Genomic DNA, 22160 nt, shown 5'->3' on the forward strand with positions numbered 1-22160 from the left:
TCAGTATTTAATTGATAAATAGTTCAACTAATTTACATATTCAATTTGAGTTGAAATAATTGAAAAAGTATTATCAATTTATGTTAAATAATAATATTTTAATATTATCAATTATTTATTGATAATAAACTCACCATAATTTTGTTCTTTTAGCACTTGATTCACAATAACTGAGCTGAACAAGCAAGAGCAAGGTTGAAACTGGCTGAAACTTGCTGGTTGAAGCTCTTGAAAAACTTGAAAACAAAAGAAAAGCTGGAAAAGCTTTTAAAAAATTATTATGTTTATTATTTGTTCGTATTGTTCGTATAAAAATGTGGTAGGGGTACAAGGTACACCTGCGCAGAATAAAAATACCATACTCCAACTTCAACAGACCAAGATACAACTGAAGTTGATTCAGGAGATTTCGTATAAGATTATTAATTTTTATTTCATAAATTAATTGACAATTATTTAATCATATGATTTTTTTTTCAGTTTGATAACTGACGTACTTTGTTCTTAGGGATTTAAATAGATACATAATTGCAGCCCACTAAAATTAAAAAAAAAACTGCTATAAAAAGTTCAATAAAAAAGCGAAAAAAAATAAATAAATAAAATTGGAAAAATGAAAATTACAAACTTTTATTAACATTTGACAACTGTCAATTACATAATGAATACATATTAATTTTTTTTATTGAATAAATTAATTTTAACTTCGCCGTTACTTGTCAAACATCTGATATTTGTCGACCAATAAATATATGTCGAAAAAAAATATCGAATCTTCGAATACACATCCTTAGACTCATTCTACTCATTCTGTTGCGGGCTAGATATATTAGTAGACGATCGATGAGTTTTGTTTGACTAAAGTAGTGCTATCCCCTGATGGTTTACTCTCAGGCTCTGCAGCCGCAATCTCACGAAGAAGCCACGCACGTCTTTCAGTAAGATCTATTGAATAGAAAAAATAATACAAATGTTAATTGACGTTAATAATTTTATAGATTCAAGTCATGAAGGTTACACTCGAGGTTTTGGTTAATCAACTTACCAATTTTGCGGGACCACCGCTTCAAATTTCTTGATGAAGTAAATAAACGTCCTTCACGACGCATGTTAGCAAATTGACCATTACCTATTAAATAGAAAAAATAATACAAATGTTAATTGACATTAATAATTTTTTAGAACCAAGTCAAAGGTTACACTTGAGGTTTTATTTAATTAATTTACCGGATCTTAAGGTGCCGTAAGTGCGGACAGAGGGTACATGTGCACATGCTATTGGTCCCCGGTCCATTGGCACTTGTTGGTCGATGACGTTTTCACTGGAACCAGTGTCTGATGAAGCGTCTGAAGAGTCTGAAGATTTTTCTATCGTATGACCCTGTAATAAATAAATAAATTATCAATAGTAAATTCCAATTACATCAATAATAATTTTCTAGATATTAGCATAAAAATAAAAAAAGCACGTGTCATGAAATAATCTAAAAAAAAATTTAATACACAAAATTTAGACACTTGCTTTATATAATATTAATTAAAAATAATAGATAACATAATTTTAATTTATTGATAAATTATTTAGTATTATTATAAGTCAGATGAATTAATCAAAAATTAGTGTTACACGTGGATCATAATTTAATTGATAAATGATTCAACTAATTCACATTTTCAATTTGAGTTGAAATAATTGAAAAAGTATTATTAATTTATGTTAAATAATAATTTTTAATATTATCAATTATTTATTGATAATAAACTCACCATAATTTTGTCCTTCTAACACTTGATTCACGAAAACTGAATAACTGATCTGATCAAGTGTGAACGACTATCAAGGTTGAAAGTTGAAATTAAAAACGCTGAGGGCTGAGAACGTGTGGTTATAATTGGCAGACAGCAGACTGGTTATGACAAGTTATGACTTGAATCCAGGGAGCTTAACTTACCACATTCTTCGACCATGACAGGGTCTTAACTTGACCAAAAAAAATAAGCGGGAAAATAACAAAAACAATAATGATGACAATAAATTAATGAGTACTTTGGTGCGTTTATTATTAATAATTTTCAATTCATAAATTAAATTCTTCGATATGCTGCACGACCCTGTTGACGTTCATCATCATTTGAAAAAAATGTTGAATAAATAAATGGTACAATTGAAGCAAGTGCCAAACACAATGCAACAATTGGACGATACCAAACCCAGGCAAAACCAACAACCAAAAGACTTATTGACATTGACACTGACATTGTTATTGAATCAATTTCAATAATCCCATATAAAAACGATGAATTTGTTATGATTGTTTTAAGTATATTTGCCAGGCATGTTGCTGCTAAAAATAATACTAACCAACCAAGACCCCTTGAACAAAAAAAAATGAAAAACAAAATTAAATTAATCATCAACATTATATCACCATTAATATCAATAATTATTTACCTTATTGTCCAAGTTCTCCAGTAATTATGAACATGTTCTAAATGAAACATTTGATGTACATCAACAGTATGTTTTCTTTGTAATAATATAACTTCGTTTCTTGTTGTGACATAAGGAACAATAATTCCATCACTTAATTTACCAACAATTGAATAAATATCATTAGCTTTACCAGCATATAAAAATAGAATTCTAATATCACCAACATGAGGATTCCAAAGATCAGCACTGTGATAATAAAGACCAGAATGCATTTTAATATCAACACGATCTGGTCTTTGATCACTTGTTATTTCCAAAAATTCAGTAAATTTATTCTTCATTTCATCACCTAATATAACATTACCAATTTTAACTTCTTCAGCAATTTGTATTTGTGATTTTATTGGTATTTCTGTTGGATTTTCATGACCATTACGTATATAAAATGAATCTGAATCAATTAGCTTATCTTTCCATTCAGTTGTATAATAATAATTTTTAGGATCATCATGATTTTCAGCTTCACCACTGTAGCAAAACAAATGCAAAAAAACAATGATTAATAAACATAATCAATAGGTACAATAACGTTTTGGATTATTTGATAATTACAGTCCACTGTCTTCATATTCAATCCACTGATACATTTGTACTCGTCGTTTTAATTTAACACTGTCAACAACAATACCATAATCAGGCTCAGTAAGTGGTTCACTTATTGATAATGGACCAGATAAATGTACCAAACGACCATTATATTCTTCTGGAATATTTTGAATGTCACTAATAAGTGCAATATTTTCTAATGCTTCATCAAGTGATTGAGCTATAGAAGCTGCTTTTCCCTACAAACAAAAATTGTATTATTAATAATTGACTATTAATATAATATCAATTTGATAAATTACCTCATTCCAAAATAATAAACACATTCCAGTTGCAAATAATATTAATCCAATAATTGCTGTTAGCCATGATTCACGAAATTGTTCAACAATTGAAGGTGGAAGACGATTATTTTGTAATAAACGATTTGAGTTATTAGAATTACTCTCAACTGATTCATCATTTCTTTGATTTGGGTGTCTTCTTGATACAGCTATTGGCTAAATAAAATTGTTTATTAATTAATTATATGCTTAAAAATATATTATTTTTTTATATACTTACTCTATTTTGTGACATGATGATTATTTATTTTTAGTTTTTTTGCTGAGTTTATATTTATATCAATAATAAATTCTGTTGTTATTAAACATTTCAATTATATTTTTAAACTGACATTTTCTATAAATAAACAAAAGTATTTTTTTATTACTCGAGTATATAATTTGATGATAATAATTTGTTTTGTTGATTTTATGTAAAAATTTATTTAGTAATTTTTTTTTTCTATGACTTTAAAATATTGTTTAAAAACATAAACAACATTTATTGTTTACACATGTTTACATTGACCAAACTGTATAAAATTGACTTGGACATACTGTACATATATAAATTGCAATTTACAGCTGACTTTTGCAGTTGCCCAGTTGATCTTTAACACTCAATGCCAACAACACATTCAGACATAAAATAAACATAACCTCATCAATTGACAAATTGTGATAAATAAATTGAGTTTATTGTATTTTAAAGTTTTTAATTTTATAAATTATAATAAACAATGTCTACTTCAACAGAAAGAGAATTAGATTTAGATTTAAGTAATGCATCACGTGGTGTTTGGCTTGTTAAAGTTCCAAAATATATATCAAATAAATGGGAAAAAGCACCTGGTAATATTGAGGTCGGCAAACTCAAAATAACAAAGTAAGTATTTATCAATAATTATAATTAATTACAACTATTTTATTGTAATATATATTATTGTTTAATTTTAATAAAGAATTCCTGGTACAAAAGCTGAAGTTTCATTGAAACTTGCTGATTCAGTAATGTCAATAAAAGAAACAGGTGAAGAAGATATACCTCAACAACACAGACTTGATGTTACCACAGTAACTCGACAAATGCTTGGTGTATTTTCACATATACCTGGTAAATATATTTATCAATTTAAATATAAAATAATTCTTGATTTATAAACGCTCTTGTTTTATTTATTAATTTTTTATAAATTAATTTATTCAGCCAATCCAGATGCAGTTGCACCAGAGTCAAAAGATGAACAACTTTTTATGGAAGGTAGAATTGTACAAAAATTAGAATGTCGTCCAGATGGTAAATATTATTATCAAATTAAATTACACAATATATTTATAAAAAAAATAACAACAATTTATATATTATTATTTATAGCTGACAAGTGTTACATGAAATTGAAAAAAGCAAGTATCAGAAGAGCTGCTGTTCCTCAAAGAAGTATACAAACACTTGACAGAGCTGTTCAAAATTTCAAGCCAGTTTCTGATCACAAACACAATGTAATTTATTTAATAGTAATATGTTGTTTAATTTATTTATAATGTTGCTTAATTAATCATATGTATTTTTAGATTGAATATGCAGAGAAGAAAAAGGCTGAAGGTAAAAAGATGAGAGATGATAAAAATTCAGTGACGGATATGTTATTTGCTGCATTTGAAAAACATCAGTATTATAATATCAAAGACTTGGTTAAAATTACACGTCAGCCAATTGTAAGTTATCATGAAAAAATGAGTAATACGAACATGAAAAATATATTAATTATGAAATATTTATTGACATTTAAAAATATATAATATATTTATTTATTTTTTTTTTTCATGTAGGTTTATTTGAAGGAAATACTTCAGGAAGTGTGTGTATATAATTTGAAAAATCCACACAGAAATATGTGGGAATTAAGACCAGAGTTTCGTTGTTACGATGGCGACAAACCAATTGAACCAATTGAACCAATGGACGCTGATGACTCTAGCTAAATACAATATTAAATTTAATTCAATTTTCTTTTTTTTTTTTTTTCATTCTATTTTATGCCCAAGTGAGTTATTTTTCATAATTTGATTTGTTTTTTATTTGTTGAACAATTAATTGATTCGACTGATCAATTTGAATAATGGAAAATATATATTTTTTGTTTTCAAACATTAGCAAATGCTTCAAACATAAGGGTTCTTTTATTTTCACTTAGTATTTTTAAATTTAATTGTTCTTTTGATTTGATAAACAAAACAGAACCTTCATTATAAATATTTGAATTAACTTGAATTTTTCCTTCAATAATAATCAATATACCAGCTGAATTTTGAGGTGATAATGTGTATGTTGTTGTGGAAGATAAAATCTGCAATATATAAATCAATAAATTAATATTTATTTTAAATTTAATTTTTTATTTTATACCTCAATTTTAGCAACAGCAAAATCTTTAATTGGTGGTCTAAATATTTCAGTAAATTCATCAATTTTTGTACTTTTAAAATATTTTTCAAAACCAGGCTCACATTTGTATGTTAACATTTCAACAAGTGTTGGTACATCTTTTAATTTTGGAGTTAAACCAGCACGAACAACATTATCTGAACAAGCCATACACTCAACACAATCTGGCAACAAAAAATATTAACAAATATTTCATGACAATGCAAATTCATTAATAAAATAGGTCAAATAAAATTTAAAACTTTACCACCACTGAGATAAGCATGTGGTTCATCTGGACTTAAATAAATAGCTTCACCAGGTTTCAAAGTAACATAGTTGAAAAAATATATTCCAAAACAACCAACATCACCTGGAAAATCAGCATGAAGTCGTTCAAATAAATGAGCATTCATTTCTTCTCTACTACACTCATCTACAAAAAATAATTTTTATAATTATTTGATAAATCATTGACAATAATTATGTAAAAATTTATTAACCCATTTGTCTTAATCTCTCCAAATAATTTTTCAATCTATCAGCTGTTGAATCAGCATGATGTGTCAAAAGACCCTCAAGACATTTACGTAAATTAATTCTACAATTAGCCTCATCAGAACCAATAAATTCATTGGCAATATCATCACCAATAACCATACATAATTCTGGTACTGATTTTAAAAAATATTGTATTTCTGATACAGGACGAAAACCACAAAGTGCCTCAAATTTAGTCAATGCAATTGCAATTTCTGGTTTATGATTTGGATCCTTGTAAACATTTGGCTGAAGTTTATTTAATATTTCAGCTCTTTTCTGTTGATAACAAAAAAATAAGTAAATAATTAATTTATGACAAGCAACAAGTAAGGAATAATATTAAATTATAAATAACCTTATCTGGATGAGCTTGAATAGACAATGATGTAGCTATTGATAATATTTTAAATAAAAATGGCAATGAATCACCAAATGTTTTTTTAACTTCATCACCAAGTACATCATTATTATTGTTGATAAATTCAACCAATGATTCATTTGTTTTTCTAATTGATGATGGACCACTTGGATGTGTTCCCATCCATAATTCAGCATATGGTTTATTGTCATCAATAGCAATATTTGGATTTGATGCTTTAATTAATCTTGCAACACTACTTAATAAACCTTTTTTTCCCCAATGATAATTTTGTATAGCACACTGTAGCTCCATGTTGTTGATTATATATGCTTTTTATAAAATTTATCAGACCAGTTTTTACCAGACTCAGAGTAGACCTTAATTCGTAATTTATCAATAAGAAAAAAAAAATTAAAAAATTAAGTAACATACACGTAAACAAGATTAGCAGTATGATAAGATAATATATAAAAATATGTTAATCCTAGTATAAATTATTTATATTTTTATTATTTTATTTTGTTTATTTTTTTTTACTCTTATTAATTGAAATTCAAATATTATTTTTCCCTCGGTAATTATTGACTTACGTTTTCACAATTTTCTAGATTGGTTTGAAACTTAATTTTCATTAAATAATTATATTTTTTTTGATATTTAATCAACGTGTGTTGTGTGTTGTGTGTCTCGGTGGCGCAGATGCAGATCACACACGTAATCAAAAATTATGTTGGAGTAACAACCAACAAGTTGATTACTCCAAAAACAAACAAATGTTTATTTCAATCAACATGTCATGGCGCTAAATGACAATTTAACTTTATTTTTTTTAGTAGAGATTTTCATCTATCAAATTGACATTTCATTGGTTGTTTTGTTATCATTTTCTCTCTCTTTCTCTGGGTATCTTAATTTTCTTTCTCTGTTATACACTCTTATCTGTTATTTCTACACTTTAAAAAGATGCTGTCTACTGTTTTTATTGAAAATTAAAAAAAAACATTATATTTTTGTTGGCAAGTTCCATTTTCCTCCCTCCCTCCCTCACGCTTTTCTTTTTTTTTTTTTAAATCACATGTGTTTAATGTTTATAAACACACTATGCTAACCTTTAATAAAATAATTTCTAATATAAACAAATTAAAAAAACCAATATACCTATACTCTGTTATAATTATTATCAATGTATTCAATTTTATTTTTTTATAAATATATTATAAATTTATAACACATTAAAATAGCTTTTTATTTGTAAATTTTACAACATTTCTTCTTTTTTTTTTTTTTCATAAAAAAATTAATCAAATAATTAGTTGTATTAATTAACTTTTTGTGTCTTTGTAGTTTTTAGTGGTCCAAGAAGTTTTTTTCTTTGTCCAAACATATGAAGATACAGATGTGGAAATACTAAAAAATAAAAAATAATAAAATTAATATTTTAACAGTACATTATAAAGCTAATATAAATTTTTAATTACATGGAATGTAGAGTAACATAATAGTTATAAGAAGATAATGATAACTGAATGTAAAATTCCATGAATTTGGTAATGAATAACTCCAAAGATTTGTATTTTTCGAAGCATATACTTGAGCAGCATAAAAGCACAATAATTCACCAGTAACACCAATTGGATAAAGAACAATAAATGTTGTATATCTGTATAAATTAAAAAACATAATTAACATACAATAATGTGATTAAATAAATTATAAGTCATAGACTGAATAAATATTAATTCAATTACCTCAACCATACAAGAAAATATGGTACATATCCAACGAGATTTGCAAAATAATAACCATAACGAATAATTTCAGTAACTGACCAGGCAAAGAGAGCAATTGGAAGACCAATTGATGAAGCTGATACAGTTGATGGAGTTGCTAATAAAACACCAACAACAACCATGACTCTGCTTAATACTTGAAACGTTGTTATAATTGGATTTGAACGTACCAATCCAGTTGATGCATGAACAATCTAACAAAAAATATATATATTAATTAAATAGTTATTAATTAATTGTATCAAAATTTACCTCAAGTACAGCAGCATTTTGTGATATCATCAATGAATTAAAAACAACATTCCACAGACTTTGACCTTTGAAATCATTTGTAAAATAGTAACGTGTTAAAATACACAATATATAACTCCACCTGTAATCATCATGATAATATAAATAATTTATTTATTATTAATATTAAATAATTATATTATTAAACATACCCAATAACAAGTGAAATATTGTATAATATCAAGTAAATATTACCAATACTGTTGTTATCATTTTTTTTAGACTTTTCATTTTTGTTGGCCATGATTACAGTGAGACCACTTGATTACAACTGCCAACGAATAAAAAGATAATGAAAATAACAATGACCAGATGATGACTTGGCACTTGAACAAAATTTATCATTAATTAATAATTTATATATGGTTTTAAAGTTTGTGATGATAATGACACTGGGTCATGACATCAGTCTGTTAAATGTATCATAAAACAACCTAAATTTTTTATATTCTATTAGAGAAATTTATTCTAATTTTTAATGTCCAAAAAAATATATTTTTTTAATTCAATAAATACCTGTTTTTCTAATTTTTAGAAACTTGTTTTTAAGTAGGTTTTTGAACTTTGGAATGTTGTAAACAATCATACGATATTTTTTTTTTAGAACATTTTAGAATGTCGTCGTCAACATCATCTTGCTGGTGTTGTCAAGAGGGAGCTACTTGTTTATTTTAATAATTAACAACAATTACTAATAAAAAAAAAAATATCATTTGTTTTTTATGAAATTTATTATACTGGGAAATAATAATAGCCAAATCACAATTTAATATGTTGAATTGTTGAAATTTTATTTTATTTTTATAACGGAATGAGTATGTGCGATAGTTTTTATCATACCGAGAAGAAAAAAAATAAATTAAAAATAGCAGCAACAATTTAACAAAAAATATCAATCAAGTTACATTAGTGAGTGTGTGTTAGAAAATTATTAGATTTTTTTTTTTTGTGATTGAGAATTTTTAAACTTTGTTGAATGCAGCAATGTCAACACTTTGAACATAATCTTCTTGTTCTTGAATTGTTTCAGTAAGCCAATCAATTGAAACCTTGTCATCTTCAACAACACATGAAATTTGAAGTTTTTTAATTCCATATGCAAGTGGTACTAATTTAGCTGCTCCCCATAATAAACCATCACATTGAATTTTTCTAACTTCTTGTTCCATTGCTTTCATGTCTGTTTCATCATCCCATGGTTTAATATCAAGGATAATATTTGATTTGGCAATGAGAACTGGTTTTTTTGATTTTTTTGCAGCATAAGCAGCAAGACGTTGTTCTCTAATCTTGGCTGCTTCATCATCTTCACCCTTGATTATAAAAAAAAACATAAATTTTAATTACAATTTATCTATTACTTCAAGATAAAAGTTTAAAACAATCATTGAATTGTTGAAGCTTAACTTACCTCAGAATCAGAACCAAAAAGATCAACATCATCATCATCTTCAGCAGCTTTTGCTGGTGCTGGTGCTGCTGGTTTAGCAGGTGCTGGACATGTTTTCATTGGGCAAACATCAGCTTTAGCTGGAGTTGAACAAACTGAACTAAGTTGAATTGAAAGTTTTGTCAATCGTTCTTGAAGTTGAGCAACAGCTAAAATTTATCAAAAAAAAACAAAATTATTAATAAAATTAAAAACAAACAATAATATATAATAAATTTATAATTTTTACCAATTTTAAGATCTTGATTTTCTTTCTCAATAATTGAAAGACGTTGTGGTACATCTTTCATTGTTACATCAGCTCCTGCTGCAATATTATCAACCTGAAAATAAATTAAAATAAATTAATTAATTATAAATAATTAGCTTTAAATTATCAACAATAAAAAACAGTATTTAAAATGAGAAAATGACAGAAGCATCATGCAAATAATAATGTTAAATCAAAAGCAAACAATTGATACCAAGTTTAAATTATGAAATCAAGAAGATATATAAATTTAAATTAAAAAAAAAAAAAGCTTTGGTTTGTATTTCTATTGTATGTGTATTTTTGAATAAATAATAAATTCAGGTGAGCAATTTAGGTACTCACACATTGTAAACTTATTTTAATGTGTTGTCGCGCCTTTGCAACTTGATCAGCCAAACTCCCTACTGCAGGATTCATTGAACAAGCATCACCTTGGCTTTCCTGCACCCATACCGATATTAGTCATTAAAATTCATAAATAATTTTTCTTTCTTTTTAAATTTATTATACAACAATTACTTTTACTTTTTTCATAAGCAAAAATGTTTTTTTTCTTTTTTTAAATTAAAAAGCTCTTGATATTGTTGGTAACAAAAATATGCAAAATAAAAAAATGGAAAATACATGACAAATAAATCAACTGATATTAAAATTAAGCAGATAAAAAAGTTAATTAATTAAATGCAAAATATAATAAACAAACATCACAAAGTTTGAAATAATATTTTTTAAATAATTCATGCAAATATATTATTGATAATAAAAATATAAAATGATTTTAAAAAACAAATTGGTATTTAGCATATAGCTCTGTACCTGATTTGAATAATCATCTTTTTTTTCATCATCATTTTTAGTATGTACATTTTTTTTATCAGCTTTATTTTTTTTTTCCTTTGATTTTTTAGATGATGATTTTGTTTGTTGTTCATTTGATGTTAAATTTTTCTTTTCAGTTGTTAATTTATTTATTGATAATAAATCCTTAATATTATCTGACACCACCTTTGTCAAAAATTATTATTTATTTTTATTAATAAACAATAAAATACTCAATCAAAGTGCAACTATATATATTTGTTTTTAAATTAAACAATTTATTAATACTCAAAATTTAGTTTAAAATTTGTGATAAGTGTTGAGCTATTTTATTTATTTTTTAAGCTGAAAGTTAGCAATTTTTTTTTTCATAAACTATCACCAAATATTTTACGTGCATTTGTTAATAACAGTTGAAATATAAACGAAAAAAAAAAACCCAGAAGTTGTAGAATGATTGAGAATGAGAGTTAATGATATTGAAAATTGAAGTTGACTTTTATTTTTTATTTTTAATTGATAATTCATCTTACCTTTGCTAATTTTTCAAAGTGGAAACACTCAGCTTTGTCGTACGAAGGTTTGTCGAACCAAACTTTTTCCTGGGAAAGTGCTGTTGCTGCCATTTTAAATGTTTATCAAAAAAATTTCTGAAATAATAAATGAATATTCACAATAAATACAAAATCAAATAAAATTTAAAATATATTTTTTATTAATTAATGTAAAATATAAAAATGTGAAAAAATTATTTTTAACAGTAAATAATTATTCAAAATAAAATTAATTATATAATTTTAAAATTAAAAACTTGATTAGTATGTTAAAAAATCTAAAAACCATTATTAAATTTTAACAGTAAATATCGTTTTAAAATTATAAAAAATTGCCTTATTAAAAAGTATAAATCATTATCTAATTTTATAATTAAAAACTTGATTAAAATTTTTTTTTTTTAATTTAAAATTCATCATCTTCATCACTTTAAAAAATCTAAAAATCATTATTAAATTTTAACAGTAAATATCGTTTTAAAATTATAAAAAATTGCCTTATTAAAAAGTATAAATCATTATCTAATTTTATAATTAAAAACTTGATTAATAATATTTAAAAAAGAAAATCTAAAAATCATCATCTTCATCACTTGAAGATAATGATGTTAATTTAATTTTTTTAGCTAATCTAATTTTAGTAAAATCTTTATTCTTATAGCTACAGCTATCATTGCTATTCATCAATATATTATCAATAGATTTATAAAAATTTATAATTTCATTTTGATCAATAACACAAGGATATATTTTCTTTGGTTTAAAATATTTTATAAAATAAATTAATTCTTGATAAGAACTATGAGTCGAGTAACAAACATAATATCTATTTTCTTTAGATAAAAAATCAGTAAATTTATTTTTTAAATTTTTATTTTTCCAATACCATACTGATGGTATAACAGTCATGATATTGCTAACATCAATATCATTACGACAATTTAAAGGACTTTTATTACCTTTTAATTGACATGCATGAACTCTAGTTGTATATGGATTATTTGTTATACAATTTTTAACATTAATAATATTTGAAAAAGCTTTGTAAACATCATTTAAAACATGTACTTTAATATTTAATTCATCAAAAAGTTTCATATAAATATATTCTGATCCAAATTTTGCTGATATTTCAATATTAATTATATTTTTTTCATCTTTATCAAGCCAATTTTTAATAAACTTTAAAATTTCAACAAATGATTGTTGTCGTGTTGGAATCAAATGAATCATCAAAAATGTTGTGTCAAGATAAATATTATCAAATTTAATGGGAACATTTTTTTCATCATGTAGAGATTTAATTTTTGATAAATCTTGTGAATTTATACGAAAATCACCGGTATATAATATAAATTTTTTATTAATTTCAAATAAAAACATTATTGAACCTGGACAATGACCAGCTGGTACAGAAGTTACTGTTAAATTATAAATTTTATTATTTAATTTATATTCTGTTATGATTGTTTGATTTTCATCAATTGTATTTATTTTTGATGATACTGAATCATTTAAATTCCATAATTCAATGATAAAATTTTTCGTTAATTTACTACAATAAAATTTATTAACTGGATCATTTGGTAGTGTTTGTAGTAATTTATCAAGTCCATACATATGATCAGTATGACAATGACTCAAAAAAAATAATGATGATTTAACATTATCATTTCCAAAATTATCCACAGAGACGCCTGGTATTTCTTCAATTCTTCCCTCAAACGTTGACATTTTTTTTTTTTTTTTTTCTATATTTTATTACAAACCGATTTTTTTTTTTTTTTTAATTTTATTTTTATTTCACTCCTGTAATGCAAAATTGTAACTCAACCTTTTGCTAATAATAACAATGACCTACACAAGTTTTTAATTATAAAATTAAATAAATCATTATCAACCATGTGGTTTTTTTTAAAAAAAAAAAAGAAAAAAATATTTCTAATTGTTTATAAATGATTTATACCACAACAATCAATAAACTTGATGAATAATTTTTAAAAAAAGTACCAAAAAAAATATTAGAAAAATATTGCTAATTTGACATATGTATTATTAATAATAATTAAATAATAAATACCTTGAAGAAAAAGGGAGTGAAAATATCGGTTTAACCTTGTTGTCTCCTTCGTTCGATGTAGACCGGTGAATGAGTCAGTGTTGTACAATTGCCAACTTGGCCAATTACGTGCACTTAAAAAAAAAAATGGCTGACATTATGTAAACGGGCCTTTAAACAACATATAATTTTTAAATTTTGGCGCCAAGCAGAAAGTACAGCAACTGCCGTCTACAATAAAATCATCAAATATGGCGTCATTTCTTGAAAAAAAAAGTAAAAAAAAAATGAAATAAATAATAACAAGATGTTGTATTTATTGTTTATCAATATTTTTTCAATCATCTATTATTATTCAAACTAAATACAAATAAATTCATTCATTTGAATTTTAATTTACAAGGTTAAGGGTTATATTTGAAGATGTTTTGTGTGTGTGTTTTGTATTTTTATGAATGTATATGTTTGCACTCGTTTTAAGTGAGAATGTATGTGGGTAATTTCGCAGATGTGTCCGAATTAAATTGAAAGGTGTGCACAAGTAAGCCAACTCTATTTCCGGGGGAAGGGGAATTATAACGAATATACTATTTACATTAACAAAAAAAAAAATTTCCTCTTTTTTTTTTTTATAATATAATAATATCAAAGTCTCATGATGACACATTTGTAATTAAATAATGAGTCAACATCGCACGATTCTTACCACCGGTCAACTTTGATGATAAAAAAAAAAAAAAAAAAAAACGTCAAATAAACAACAAAAAAGTGAAAATAACATATTAATTAATTAATTATTGTTTTGATAAATATTTTCATGTTTTTGTGTATATTTTTAAAGTGTATACTTTTTTACATAAACTAATTTTATTTTTTTTTATTTTTAATTTATAAATTTTGTGCGACGTTGTTTTTTTTTTTTTTTTTTATATAATTTGCAAATTATTCATGTGTGTATTTATTCTTGTTTTTTTATAATTTTATTTATTATTATTTTTCAGTCAAATCAAAATTAAAAAAAAAATAAATAGTGAAAATTAAATTTTTGTGTGTTTACAAAATTTTTATTTGTTTGTGTGGGTTTTATTGTTGTCATACATTATGCAATAATAATAATAATTAAAAAAAAAGAAAAATAAATAAATAAAAAGTTTAGCTTCAAGTAGGAAGCTTCAGGGAATGATATGGTCGATGAAAATTGTCCACGTGAGGACTATATAATTATACCTGAGTGTCAAACTTTATCAAAAATGCCAGACTCATCCCCTTCTCCTTCATCAGCCTTGATTAAGTAAGTTTATTTATACACATATATATATTATTTATTGTTTAATCATTTATTCAACATATCTATCAATAATCATTTCAGTATATTTCAATTTATTACATCATATAAAAAATTTCCTCAAGTTAAATATTATTTATTTTTTAAAAAAATATATTCATATTTTTATTAATTTTCATTTTATTTTTATCAACATTATTGTCACCGGCTTGTTATATTAATATTACTCACGAACTAGTTGATAAAATATTTTTTTTCCACCTGTATTATTGTATAATTAATTACTATTATTATTTTTTTTTTTTTCTATATTTTTTAACCTTGTGTGTATAGTTGAACAATTTTAAAACACAAAAAATATGTTTTTGTTTTTGTTATTTTCAAAATTGATAAGGTTGTTGTTTTATTAATTTTTTTAATAAGTTAATATAATAGTTATCTTTAAAATTTGTTTGTTAATTTTTACAATTGTTTGATTATTAATATGTATTTTTTTTTTTGACAGTATTTTAAGTGGTATTGTGATACTCATAAAAAGCTTCCTAAGAATTGGATTTGTCCTTGTAAATAATGCTTACTGTATTCCAACATATATGGTATGGATGATATTTTTATATCCAATGAAATATTATCATCCACAATTTTATTGGAAACTTGAAGGTTTATTTTTTCACTGGTTATTGGCAATGGTTTCCATGTGGTCTTGGTCTGCTGGTTATGACAGTGAGTACATTTACAAACATAAAAAAACCTGATCAATTATCATTAATATTTTTGATATTTACTTGACCCTAAAAGTAAAAATATTATGAAAATTTTATTTAAAATCAAGCAATAGTAATTATGTTTTTGTTTCTTTTAAAATAGTCATTGAACAAGGTGATGATATTGAACAAATTATTAATGAAAGAACACTCGTCGTTGCAAATCATCAAAGTACTGGTGATGTACCAATGTTGATGAATATATTTAATTCAAAACCAAATGTTTTACCAAATGTCATGTGGATCATGGATAGTGTATTTAAATATACAAATTTTGGTATTGTTTCATTGATTCATCAAGATTTTTTTATATGTGCAGTGAGTATTTATAATAATTATTATTAAATTTATCAATTAATTATTTTAACAATTTTTATTTCTATTAAAAGGGAAGAAAAAATCGAGAAGGAAGTTTAAAACAATTAGAAAAACATATTGATGAATCTTATATACCACGTGAAAGAAAATGGATGGTATTATTTCCAGAAGGTGGTTTTCTTTGTAAAAGAAGAGAAACATCACAAAGATTTGCTAAAAAAAATAATTTACCAATTCTTGAGGTATAATTTAATATATATTAATATATTTAATATAAAAATTTAATCATGTTAATTTATTTTTTATTAGAATGTAACATTGCCAAGAGTTGGTGCAATGCAAACAATTGTTGATCGATTAAGTCCCTGTCAAAATAATAATTTTTCTGATCAATTAAATACCATGGGTAAGATAAATACATGTATATTAATTTTTGAGAATGATTTGGGTTTTTTTGTGTTTGAATTTAATAATACTGGCTTTATTGTTAGGTACCAGTTTATCTAAACCTCAAATAAATTGGATACTTGACATAACGATAGCATATCCACAAGGCAAACCAATCGATTTGCCGACAATAATTACAGGGTCAAGGCCACCCTGCGAAACCGTCCTTTTTTATCGTTTATATCCAAGCACAGTGGTATGTTTTTTTAATTCCTATTTGAATTTTACTAATCAATACAACAAACCTTTGCTTATTTAATAATTCACATTAACAAATAAAAGTAGAATAAACAATTGTTAAATTTATTATTCAGGTACCAAAAGATCCAGATGCATTAGCTAAATGGCTTTATGATAGATGGGCAGAAAAAGAAACATTGTTAGATAATTTTTATAAATATGGATCATTTCTTGGTCCTGGACAACCAGCACCTGAAGGACATAAAATTCAACAGGATTCATTGAGATATCTTATTCTTCATTTATTTTTTTTAACATCAAGCTACGTACATTATCATATTATTTCATATGTGTTATCGTGTATCTGGTGAAAAAAATATAAATAAGACAAATTTTATAATCAAGGCGATAATAATTTAGTTCATCTAGTGTGTCACAATGGTTTTTTTTTTCTTTTTTTTTTTTTTGCACAAAAGAAAGTTTTTTATAAATTTTCAACAAATGCTTTTTGCTTTTTTTTTTCTTTACATCTTTTTACTATATATAATATATTTTGTACATAAAAAAAAAAAACGAAAATTTCAAGTGTTTAAAATTAGTATTGTTTTTTTTTGTTTTTTTGCTGTAATTTGTCGATTGAAAATATTACAATAGTCACAAATAAATCGATGTAATTTACTTGAAAATAAGATAAAAATATAATTCATTTGAAATATACGATGAATAAATAATGAGTGTATAAAATTGCCTTTTAATTGGAATTATTTATCATTAAATTAACACAGTTTATCAGTGGATTATGAATATTCAAAAAATTTGGCAGATAAAAATAATTATTGTTATATAAATTATAATGACAATTTTGGAATTTAAAAAAATTCATATACATTTAGTGTAGGTATTTTTGTTTAGAAAAATAAATTCGTTAGTTTGTGATATACTTTATATTCTAAACGAATAATAGGTGAAAAAAAAAATGAAAAATTAGAATTTAAAAAGGAAATAGACTAATGATAACAATGAAAATCAATATTTTTAAATGAATGTAATTTTTTCTAATGAAACTTTTGCCTATATCAATGTTTCCCAGCCACTTTTTAATTGTAAAATATGAATTTTTTTCTCTTCTCTTTTGTTAATGAATGTGTATTGAATGCTAATTGAATGAAATAGAAAAATAAAATATTACAAGGTGATTAACAAAACAACATTACATGATCAAAATTAATAAATTTGTATAATTTTAATTTTTTGATTTATAATTTATATATCGCACAACAAAAAAAAAAAAAAATTACAAATCTTATTTATAATTTTTTATGTTTATTTGTGAGCACTGTTGGGTAAAAATGTTAAGTATGTTAAATTATTAAATGACATTCGAGGTTCCAGTTGAATTGTACACTGAGTTTAAAGAAGAAAAAAAAATCAAAAGAAAAAAAAAAATAATGATGTATCAATTGAGCATAATCCACCTAGTCTGTTCAATCAATATTATTTATATTTAAAAAATATTATTTAACATGATAAACCATGACCAACATAGTAATTTTCAAAAAGGAATTAATTAAAATAATAATTGTATTTTGTAAAATAAATTATTAATATTCACTAGAACAAATTGATTAATAATATTTTATTTTTCTTCATTTTATTGCATTTAAAGATTTAAATAATAAAATTGTTATTGTTATTATAAAATTAAATGTGTAGCCTTGAGTTTGTAACATTGAAATTTATTCAATGTCGTATTGATCAAATTAATACTTTGTACAATAATATGCTAAATTTTCTTTTACATATTAACCGAGTAAAAAAATTTATTATTACTTTTTTCAATGTTACAAATACATAAATATTTTCTATTTCAATAATATTCATCATTTTATTTAACAACTATTTTGTATTAAAAAAAATTAAAAACAAAAAAATTAGAAAACCATTCACCCATTTTTCTGGTCATGTAAAAAATAAATAGAAAAAAACAGAAAAAAATTTGAGAAAACTATGAAATAATAAAATAAAAATAAATTAAAAAAATTTATCATTGTTTATATATTAATTAATAATAGCTAAATTTAAATTTTTGCGGTTTTTTTTTTATTCAAAGCCGCCATGACACCCAATCAACCAATTAGAAAATATCAATATTAACCTTAAAATAATAATAATCATAAATTGCAAAAAACTCTTTTGGCTAATTTTTTATAAACAATATTCAAGTGATAAATTAACTATCTAGTATTTTGAAAATGTCTATAATCAGGCCATTGACATGTGATGATTTATTTAAATTCAACAATGTGTAAGTACAATAAATAATTTTTTCTATCAACTCATGTTGTGACATGATCACATGTTCATAATAAACAATGTTATCATTTATTGTAAATGTCTTTTTTTAATAATTTTAAAAATACAAATTTAATAATAATAATAATAGCTATATTAATTAACAAATTATTTATTTTTATTTTAGGAATTTAGATCCATTGACTGAGACTGTATCCTTTATCAAAATAAACAATACAAAAAATTGATTTTTCTTTTGTCAATTAATAAACAATTAAATTGTAAATATAATTAATAAAATTTTCCTTAGTTAATTTATTATTAAACAGTATGGACTTCCATTTTACATGCTTTATTTAGCACGTTGGCCAGAATATGTTCAACTTGCTGAATCACCAAGTGGTGAAATAATGGGCTACAGTAAGTGTTGATTAAATTTTATATTAGATAGCTATATTGTTAATTTTAATTTTATTATATTTCAAAATAGTAATGGGAAAAGCTGAAGGTCGTGACGAAAATTGGCATGGTCATGTAACAGCCCTTACAGTATCACCAGATTACAGAAGACTTGGTCTTGCTGCAAGATTAATGAAATACCTTGAAGATATTTCTGAAAAGTAAGATCAATATTATAAATATTTTAAATAACAAATTATATATTTAATTTCAATATTTATATTTTCAGAAAAGAAGCATATTTTGTTGATTTATTTGTACGTGTTAGTAATAAAGTTGCTATTCAAATGTATCAAGAATTAGGATATATTGTTTATCGAACTGTGCTTGAGTATTACTCTGGAAATCCTGATGAAGATGCATATGGTAATTTAATTTTTGATAAACAAAAACATTTATTATATATTTAAATAATCATTATTATTTATTGTTAATTATTTGTAGATATGAGAAAAGCATTGTCAAGAGATGTTCATCGACAATCAGTTATACCCTTGCCTTATCCTGTTCGTCCTGAAGATGTTGAATGACATTTTAACGATGAATAAATTTATCTTAAATAAAATAAATAAATAAAAAATTTTATATTATTAATTATTTATTAAAAATCAAACTAATTATTATTTATAATTAAAAAATTAAACATACGATTAATTCAAAAATAAATTAACAAGACAAAATAAGCATTATTTATTTAAAAAAAAAAATAAAGTTTATTGTTTTTAATTTTAATGAAATATTTATAAATTTTTTAGAAAAAAAATTATCGTATTTTACGTTTTGGTTTTTTACTATCATGATTAAATTTTTTTCCAATACGTTTTCTAATACCAGATGATTGTTCAGTGTCATCATCATCATCATCATCATCATCATCATCATCATTTTTTGATTTTTTTCTTTTGCCATATTTGTTTTTGAATTTATTTAATTCCATATTAGCAGATCGTCGTGCTTCACCTACTCGTTCTTGAAGTTTCATGACTTCTTTTTCTTCAGTTTCATATTGAGGAAGTTTTTTACAGATTGCATCTTCTATTTTTCGATATAGCTCAACGTCAAATTGAGTTACAAATGTTATTGCACGTCCAGATCTACCAGCACGTGCTGTTCTACCAACTCTGTGAACGTAAGATTTGCTATTTGTTGGTATATCATAATTAATAACAACACCAACATGTGGTATGTCTAATCCTAAACTAGCAACATCAGTTGCTATTAATATTAAACGTTTTTTAGATTTGTATTTATCTAATGCAGCTGATCTTTTATCTTGTGACATTTTTCCATTAAGTGGTATAGCTTTTATTCCTAAATTTTTTAATATTGTTGTTAATTGAATAGTACTAGTACATGTTGCACAAAAAACTATAAAACTATTGTCAGCTAATTCATTGAGAATATGAACAAGATAAACTTCTTTTAAAACTGATGGAATCAATAAATATGATTGATCAAGATTATCAACTGTTTTATATGTCGTTGATACTTCAACTTTAATTGGATTTTTTAATGCTGCACGTTGAAGTTTTTGTACTTGTTTAGTCATTGTTGCAGAAAATAAAAGATTACGACGTTCACGTGGTATAGCATGTATAATTTTATCAACTTCAATTTCAAAATCCATATTTAATATTTTATCAGCTTCATCCATTACCAAAAATTTTAATGTATTAAGATTAAAGCCATTTGTATTTTCAAGATGATCAACAAGACGACCTGGTGTTGCTATTATTACATGAGGTTTTGTTTGTTTACTTGCAAAAATAAGAGAATCTTCAACAAGGCTAGATCCTCCAACAAGAGTTACACTATTTATCTTATGATCAAGAAAAGAAGCTGAAAAATAAAAATGATATTTATTTATAAATTTAACATGTTGTGTTGATTGAATAATTAAATGTATTATTTAATAATATTTACTGTATGCTTCAAATTCTCCACGTATTTGAAATGCAAGTTCTCTGGTTGGTGTTAAAATTAAAGCAAAAAAATGTTCTGGTTTTTTTAAGAGTGCTTGAATTATTGGTATCATAAAAGCACCTGTTTTACCAGATCCAGTTTCAGCAATACCAATTACATCTCGACCCTCTAAAACTTGAGGAATTGCTTGAATCTGGATTGGTGTTGGTGTTTTCCAATTTAATTTTTCACATGCTTGACAAAGTGACTCCTCTATTCCCTGCAATGTTATACGTTATTAAGTAAAAATTGTTGTTGTACTGGTTCAATTGTAAACAATGAATTTAATTGAACTAATTGTAAACAAACTTGATTAATATACTCACGAGACTTTTCCATGGTGCAATTGTATTGTCATTGTTTTCAATTACAGGATTATCAGAATTTTCTTCGTTTTTATTCATTTTAAGATTTTTAATTATTTTTTTCTTTCATGAAGATGTTTACCATGTGAATCGTGTAGTCAAAGTGATTGGATTGATTTAGTGATATTTTTTATTATGATAAATTTATTCATATGATAATCAAATATGATATTGATATAC

General features: G+C 24.3%; 10 protein-coding genes across 14 annotated transcripts; 3 read left to right on the forward strand and 7 right to left on the reverse strand.

Moving 5' to 3' along the window:
- Positions 1–682: 682 nt before the first annotated feature.
- Positions 683–1841, reverse strand: LOC122847552 (60S ribosomal protein L4-like). Its single transcript, XM_044145324.1, has 4 exons — positions 1768–1841; positions 1228–1381; positions 1046–1129; positions 683–945 (listed from the first exon to the last, which is right to left on the reverse strand). The coding sequence occupies exons 1-4, from the start codon at positions 1768–1770 to the stop codon at positions 830–832; spliced, it is 357 nt and encodes a 118-aa protein (XP_044001259.1). The 5' UTR covers positions 1771–1841; the 3' UTR covers positions 683–829.
- Positions 1842–2036: 195 nt separating this feature from the next.
- LOC122847536 (transmembrane protein 43 homolog) lies at positions 2037–3656 on the reverse strand. Its single transcript, XM_044145297.1, has 5 exons — positions 3605–3656; positions 3343–3540; positions 3047–3279; positions 2453–2962; positions 2037–2374 (listed from the first exon to the last, which is right to left on the reverse strand). Exons 1-5 carry the CDS (start codon positions 3617–3619, stop codon positions 2086–2088), a joined length of 1245 nt encoding a protein of 414 aa, XP_044001232.1. The 5' UTR covers positions 3620–3656; the 3' UTR covers positions 2037–2085.
- A 94-nt stretch (positions 3657–3750) lies between these two features.
- On the forward strand, positions 3751–5583 carry LOC122847546 (general transcription factor IIF subunit 2-like). The gene is made up of 6 exons (XM_044145314.1): positions 3751–4249; positions 4326–4477; positions 4571–4660; positions 4739–4863; positions 4936–5079; positions 5194–5583. Exons 1-6 carry the CDS (start codon positions 4104–4106, stop codon positions 5344–5346), a joined length of 810 nt encoding a protein of 269 aa, XP_044001249.1. The 5' UTR covers positions 3751–4103; the 3' UTR covers positions 5347–5583.
- On the reverse strand, positions 5508–7718 carry LOC122847538 (mannose-6-phosphate isomerase-like). 2 transcript variants are annotated; one of them, XM_044145300.1, is made up of 6 exons: positions 7283–7718; positions 6687–7069; positions 6292–6607; positions 6057–6224; positions 5771–5973; positions 5508–5711 (listed from the first exon to the last, which is right to left on the reverse strand). In XM_044145300.1, the coding sequence occupies exons 2-6, from the start codon at positions 7002–7004 to the stop codon at positions 5508–5510; spliced, it is 1209 nt and encodes a 402-aa protein (XP_044001235.1). In that variant the 5' UTR covers positions 7005–7069; positions 7283–7718. The 2 variants fall into 2 exon arrangements, with proteins under 2 accessions (XP_044001235.1, XP_044001236.1); XM_044145301.1 differs by having other exon boundaries at positions 6687–7076.
- Positions 7719–7856: 138 nt separating this feature from the next.
- Positions 7857–9517, reverse strand: LOC122847549 (very-long-chain (3R)-3-hydroxyacyl-CoA dehydratase 2-like). 2 transcript variants are annotated; one of them, XM_044145316.1, is made up of 6 exons: positions 9290–9422; positions 8926–9099; positions 8735–8855; positions 8441–8676; positions 8171–8352; positions 7857–8099 (listed from the first exon to the last, which is right to left on the reverse strand). In XM_044145316.1, the coding sequence occupies exons 2-6, from the start codon at positions 9015–9017 to the stop codon at positions 8011–8013; spliced, it is 720 nt and encodes a 239-aa protein (XP_044001251.1). In that variant the 5' UTR covers positions 9018–9099; positions 9290–9422; the 3' UTR covers positions 7857–8010. The 2 variants fall into 2 exon arrangements, with proteins under 2 accessions (XP_044001251.1, XP_044001252.1); XM_044145317.1 differs by having other exon boundaries at positions 7949–8099; positions 8926–9044; positions 9290–9517.
- A 26-nt stretch (positions 9518–9543) lies between these two features.
- On the reverse strand, positions 9544–14053 carry LOC122847543 (probable elongation factor 1-delta). Of its 3 annotated transcripts, XM_044145307.1 has the most exons (7): positions 13930–14053; positions 11829–11945; positions 11293–11481; positions 10819–10917; positions 10453–10546; positions 10185–10372; positions 9544–10086 (listed from the first exon to the last, which is right to left on the reverse strand). In XM_044145307.1, the coding sequence occupies exons 2-7, from the start codon at positions 11919–11921 to the stop codon at positions 9736–9738; spliced, it is 1014 nt and encodes a 337-aa protein (XP_044001242.1). In that variant the 5' UTR covers positions 11922–11945; positions 13930–14053; the 3' UTR covers positions 9544–9735. The 3 variants fall into 3 exon arrangements, with proteins under 3 accessions (XP_044001242.1, XP_044001243.1, XP_044001244.1); XM_044145308.1 differs by lacking the exon at positions 11293–11481; XM_044145309.1 differs by lacking the exons at positions 10819–10917; positions 11293–11481.
- LOC122847920 (protein artemis-like) lies at positions 12520–13583 on the reverse strand. The gene is made up of 2 exons (XM_044145777.1): positions 12588–13583; positions 12520–12525 (listed from the first exon to the last, which is right to left on the reverse strand). The coding sequence occupies exons 1-2, from the start codon at positions 13581–13583 to the stop codon at positions 12520–12522; spliced, it is 1002 nt and encodes a 333-aa protein (XP_044001712.1).
- A 161-nt stretch (positions 14054–14214) lies between the features above and the next one.
- On the forward strand, positions 14215–18946 carry LOC122847541 (acyl-CoA:lysophosphatidylglycerol acyltransferase 1-like). The gene is made up of 7 exons (XM_044145303.1): positions 14215–15199; positions 15699–15916; positions 16061–16275; positions 16347–16517; positions 16585–16681; positions 16767–16918; positions 17037–18946. The coding sequence occupies exons 1-7, from the start codon at positions 15093–15095 to the stop codon at positions 17271–17273; spliced, it is 1197 nt and encodes a 398-aa protein (XP_044001238.1). The 5' UTR covers positions 14215–15092; the 3' UTR covers positions 17274–18946.
- Positions 18947–19073: 127 nt separating this feature from the next.
- LOC122847551 (N-alpha-acetyltransferase 20-like) lies at positions 19074–20421 on the forward strand. The gene is made up of 6 exons (XM_044145323.1): positions 19074–19207; positions 19382–19406; positions 19524–19614; positions 19685–19814; positions 19883–20019; positions 20098–20421. Exons 1-6 carry the CDS (start codon positions 19155–19157, stop codon positions 20181–20183), a joined length of 522 nt encoding a protein of 173 aa, XP_044001258.1. The 5' UTR covers positions 19074–19154; the 3' UTR covers positions 20184–20421.
- Positions 20188–22077, reverse strand: LOC122847921 (probable ATP-dependent RNA helicase DDX47). Its single transcript, XM_044145778.1, has 4 exons — positions 21942–22077; positions 21577–21835; positions 20437–21492; positions 20188–20207 (listed from the first exon to the last, which is right to left on the reverse strand). Exons 1-4 carry the CDS (start codon positions 22017–22019, stop codon positions 20188–20190), a joined length of 1413 nt encoding a protein of 470 aa, XP_044001713.1. The 5' UTR covers positions 22020–22077.
- Positions 22078–22160: the final 83 nt, after the last annotated feature.

The sequence above is a fragment of the Aphidius gifuensis genome, linkage group LG1, assembly GCF_014905175.1.
Source record: "Aphidius gifuensis isolate YNYX2018 linkage group LG1, ASM1490517v1, whole genome shotgun sequence".
NCBI classification, from domain to species: Eukaryota; Metazoa; Arthropoda; class Insecta; order Hymenoptera; family Braconidae; genus Aphidius; species Aphidius gifuensis.

Excerpts from the sequence above, each read along its gene's own strand:
- LOC122847552 (XM_044145324.1), bottom strand. Across the intron at positions 1,130-1,227 it reads TTACGGCACCTTAAGATCCG|GTAATGGTCAATTTGCTAAC; the intron begins GTAAATTAATTA and ends TCTATTTAATAG. Across the intron at positions 946-1,045 it reads GCGGTGGTCCCGCAAAATTG|ATCTTACTGAAAGACGTGCG; the intron begins GTAAGTTGATTA and ends TCTATTCAATAG.
- LOC122847536 (XM_044145297.1), bottom strand. Across the intron at positions 2,963-3,046 it reads GAATATGAAGACAGTGGACT|TGGTGAAGCTGAAAATCATG; the intron begins GTAATTATCAAA and ends GTTTTGCTACAG. Across the intron at positions 2,375-2,452 it reads TGGAGAACTTGGACAATAAG|GGGTCTTGGTTGGTTAGTAT; the intron begins GTAAATAATTAT and ends TTTTTGTTCAAG.
- LOC122847546 (XM_044145314.1), top strand. The coding sequence starts at position 4,104 with ATGTCTACTTCAACAGAAAGAGAATTAGATTTAGATTTAAGTAATGCA. Across the intron at positions 4,250-4,325 it reads GGCAAACTCAAAATAACAAA|AATTCCTGGTACAAAAGCTG; the intron begins GTAAGTATTTAT and ends ATTTTAATAAAG. Across the intron at positions 4,478-4,570 it reads TGTATTTTCACATATACCTG|CCAATCCAGATGCAGTTGCA; the intron begins GTAAATATATTT and ends TAATTTATTCAG.
- LOC122847538 (XM_044145300.1), bottom strand. The coding sequence starts at position 7,004 with ATGGAGCTACAGTGTGCTATACAAAATTATCATTGGGGAAAAAAAGGT. Across the intron at positions 6,225-6,291 it reads GGAGAGATTAAGACAAATGG|ATGAGTGTAGTAGAGAAGAA; the intron begins GTTAATAAATTT and ends TATTTTTTGTAG. Across the intron at positions 5,712-5,770 it reads TTGCTGTTGCTAAAATTGAG|ATTTTATCTTCCACAACAAC; the intron begins GTATAAAATAAA and ends TATATATTGCAG.
- LOC122847549 (XM_044145316.1), bottom strand. The coding sequence starts at position 9,017 with ATGGCCAACAAAAATGAAAAGTCTAAAAAAAATGATAACAACAGTATT. Across the intron at positions 8,353-8,440 it reads TATTTTCTTGTATGGTTGAG|ATATACAACATTTATTGTTC; the intron begins GTAATTGAATTA and ends TAATTTATACAG. Across the intron at positions 8,100-8,170 it reads TATGTTACTCTACATTCCAT|TATTTCCACATCTGTATCTT; the intron begins GTAATTAAAAAT and ends TTTATTTTTTAG.
- LOC122847543 (XM_044145307.1), bottom strand. The coding sequence starts at position 11,921 with ATGGCAGCAACAGCACTTTCCCAGGAAAAAGTTTGGTTCGACAAACCT. Across the intron at positions 11,482-11,828 it reads ACTTTGAAAAATTAGCAAAG|GTGGTGTCAGATAATATTAA; the intron begins GTAAGATGAATT and ends TTTTTGACAAAG. Across the intron at positions 10,373-10,452 it reads AAATCAAGATCTTAAAATTG|CTGTTGCTCAACTTCAAGAA; the intron begins GTAAAAATTATA and ends GATAAATTTTAG.
- LOC122847920 (XM_044145777.1), bottom strand. The coding sequence starts at position 13,583 with ATGTCAACGTTTGAGGGAAGAATTGAAGAAATACCAGGCGTCTCTGTG.
- LOC122847541 (XM_044145303.1), top strand. The coding sequence starts at position 15,093 with ATGGTCGATGAAAATTGTCCACGTGAGGACTATATAATTATACCTGAG. Across the intron at positions 15,200-15,698 it reads CCTTCATCAGCCTTGATTAA|TATTTTAAGTGGTATTGTGA; the intron begins GTAAGTTTATTT and ends TTTTTTTGACAG. Across the intron at positions 16,682-16,766 it reads TGATCAATTAAATACCATGG|GTACCAGTTTATCTAAACCT; the intron begins GTAAGATAAATA and ends CTTTATTGTTAG.
- LOC122847551 (XM_044145323.1), top strand. The coding sequence starts at position 19,155 with ATGTCTATAATCAGGCCATTGACATGTGATGATTTATTTAAATTCAAC. Across the intron at positions 19,208-19,381 it reads TTATTTAAATTCAACAATGT|GAATTTAGATCCATTGACTG; the intron begins GTAAGTACAATA and ends TTTTTATTTTAG. Across the intron at positions 19,407-19,523 it reads TAGATCCATTGACTGAGACT|TATGGACTTCCATTTTACAT; the intron begins GTATCCTTTATC and ends ATTATTAAACAG.
- LOC122847921 (XM_044145778.1), bottom strand. The coding sequence starts at position 22,019 with ATGAATAAAAACGAAGAAAATTCTGATAATCCTGTAATTGAAAACAAT. Across the intron at positions 21,493-21,576 it reads TGGAGAATTTGAAGCATACA|CTTCTTTTCTTGATCATAAG; the intron begins GTAAATATTATT and ends TTTATTTTTCAG. Across the intron at positions 20,208-20,436 it reads TAATCATGATAGTAAAAAAC|ATAAATTTATTCATCGTTAA; the intron begins CAAAACGTAAAA and ends ATTTTATTTAAG.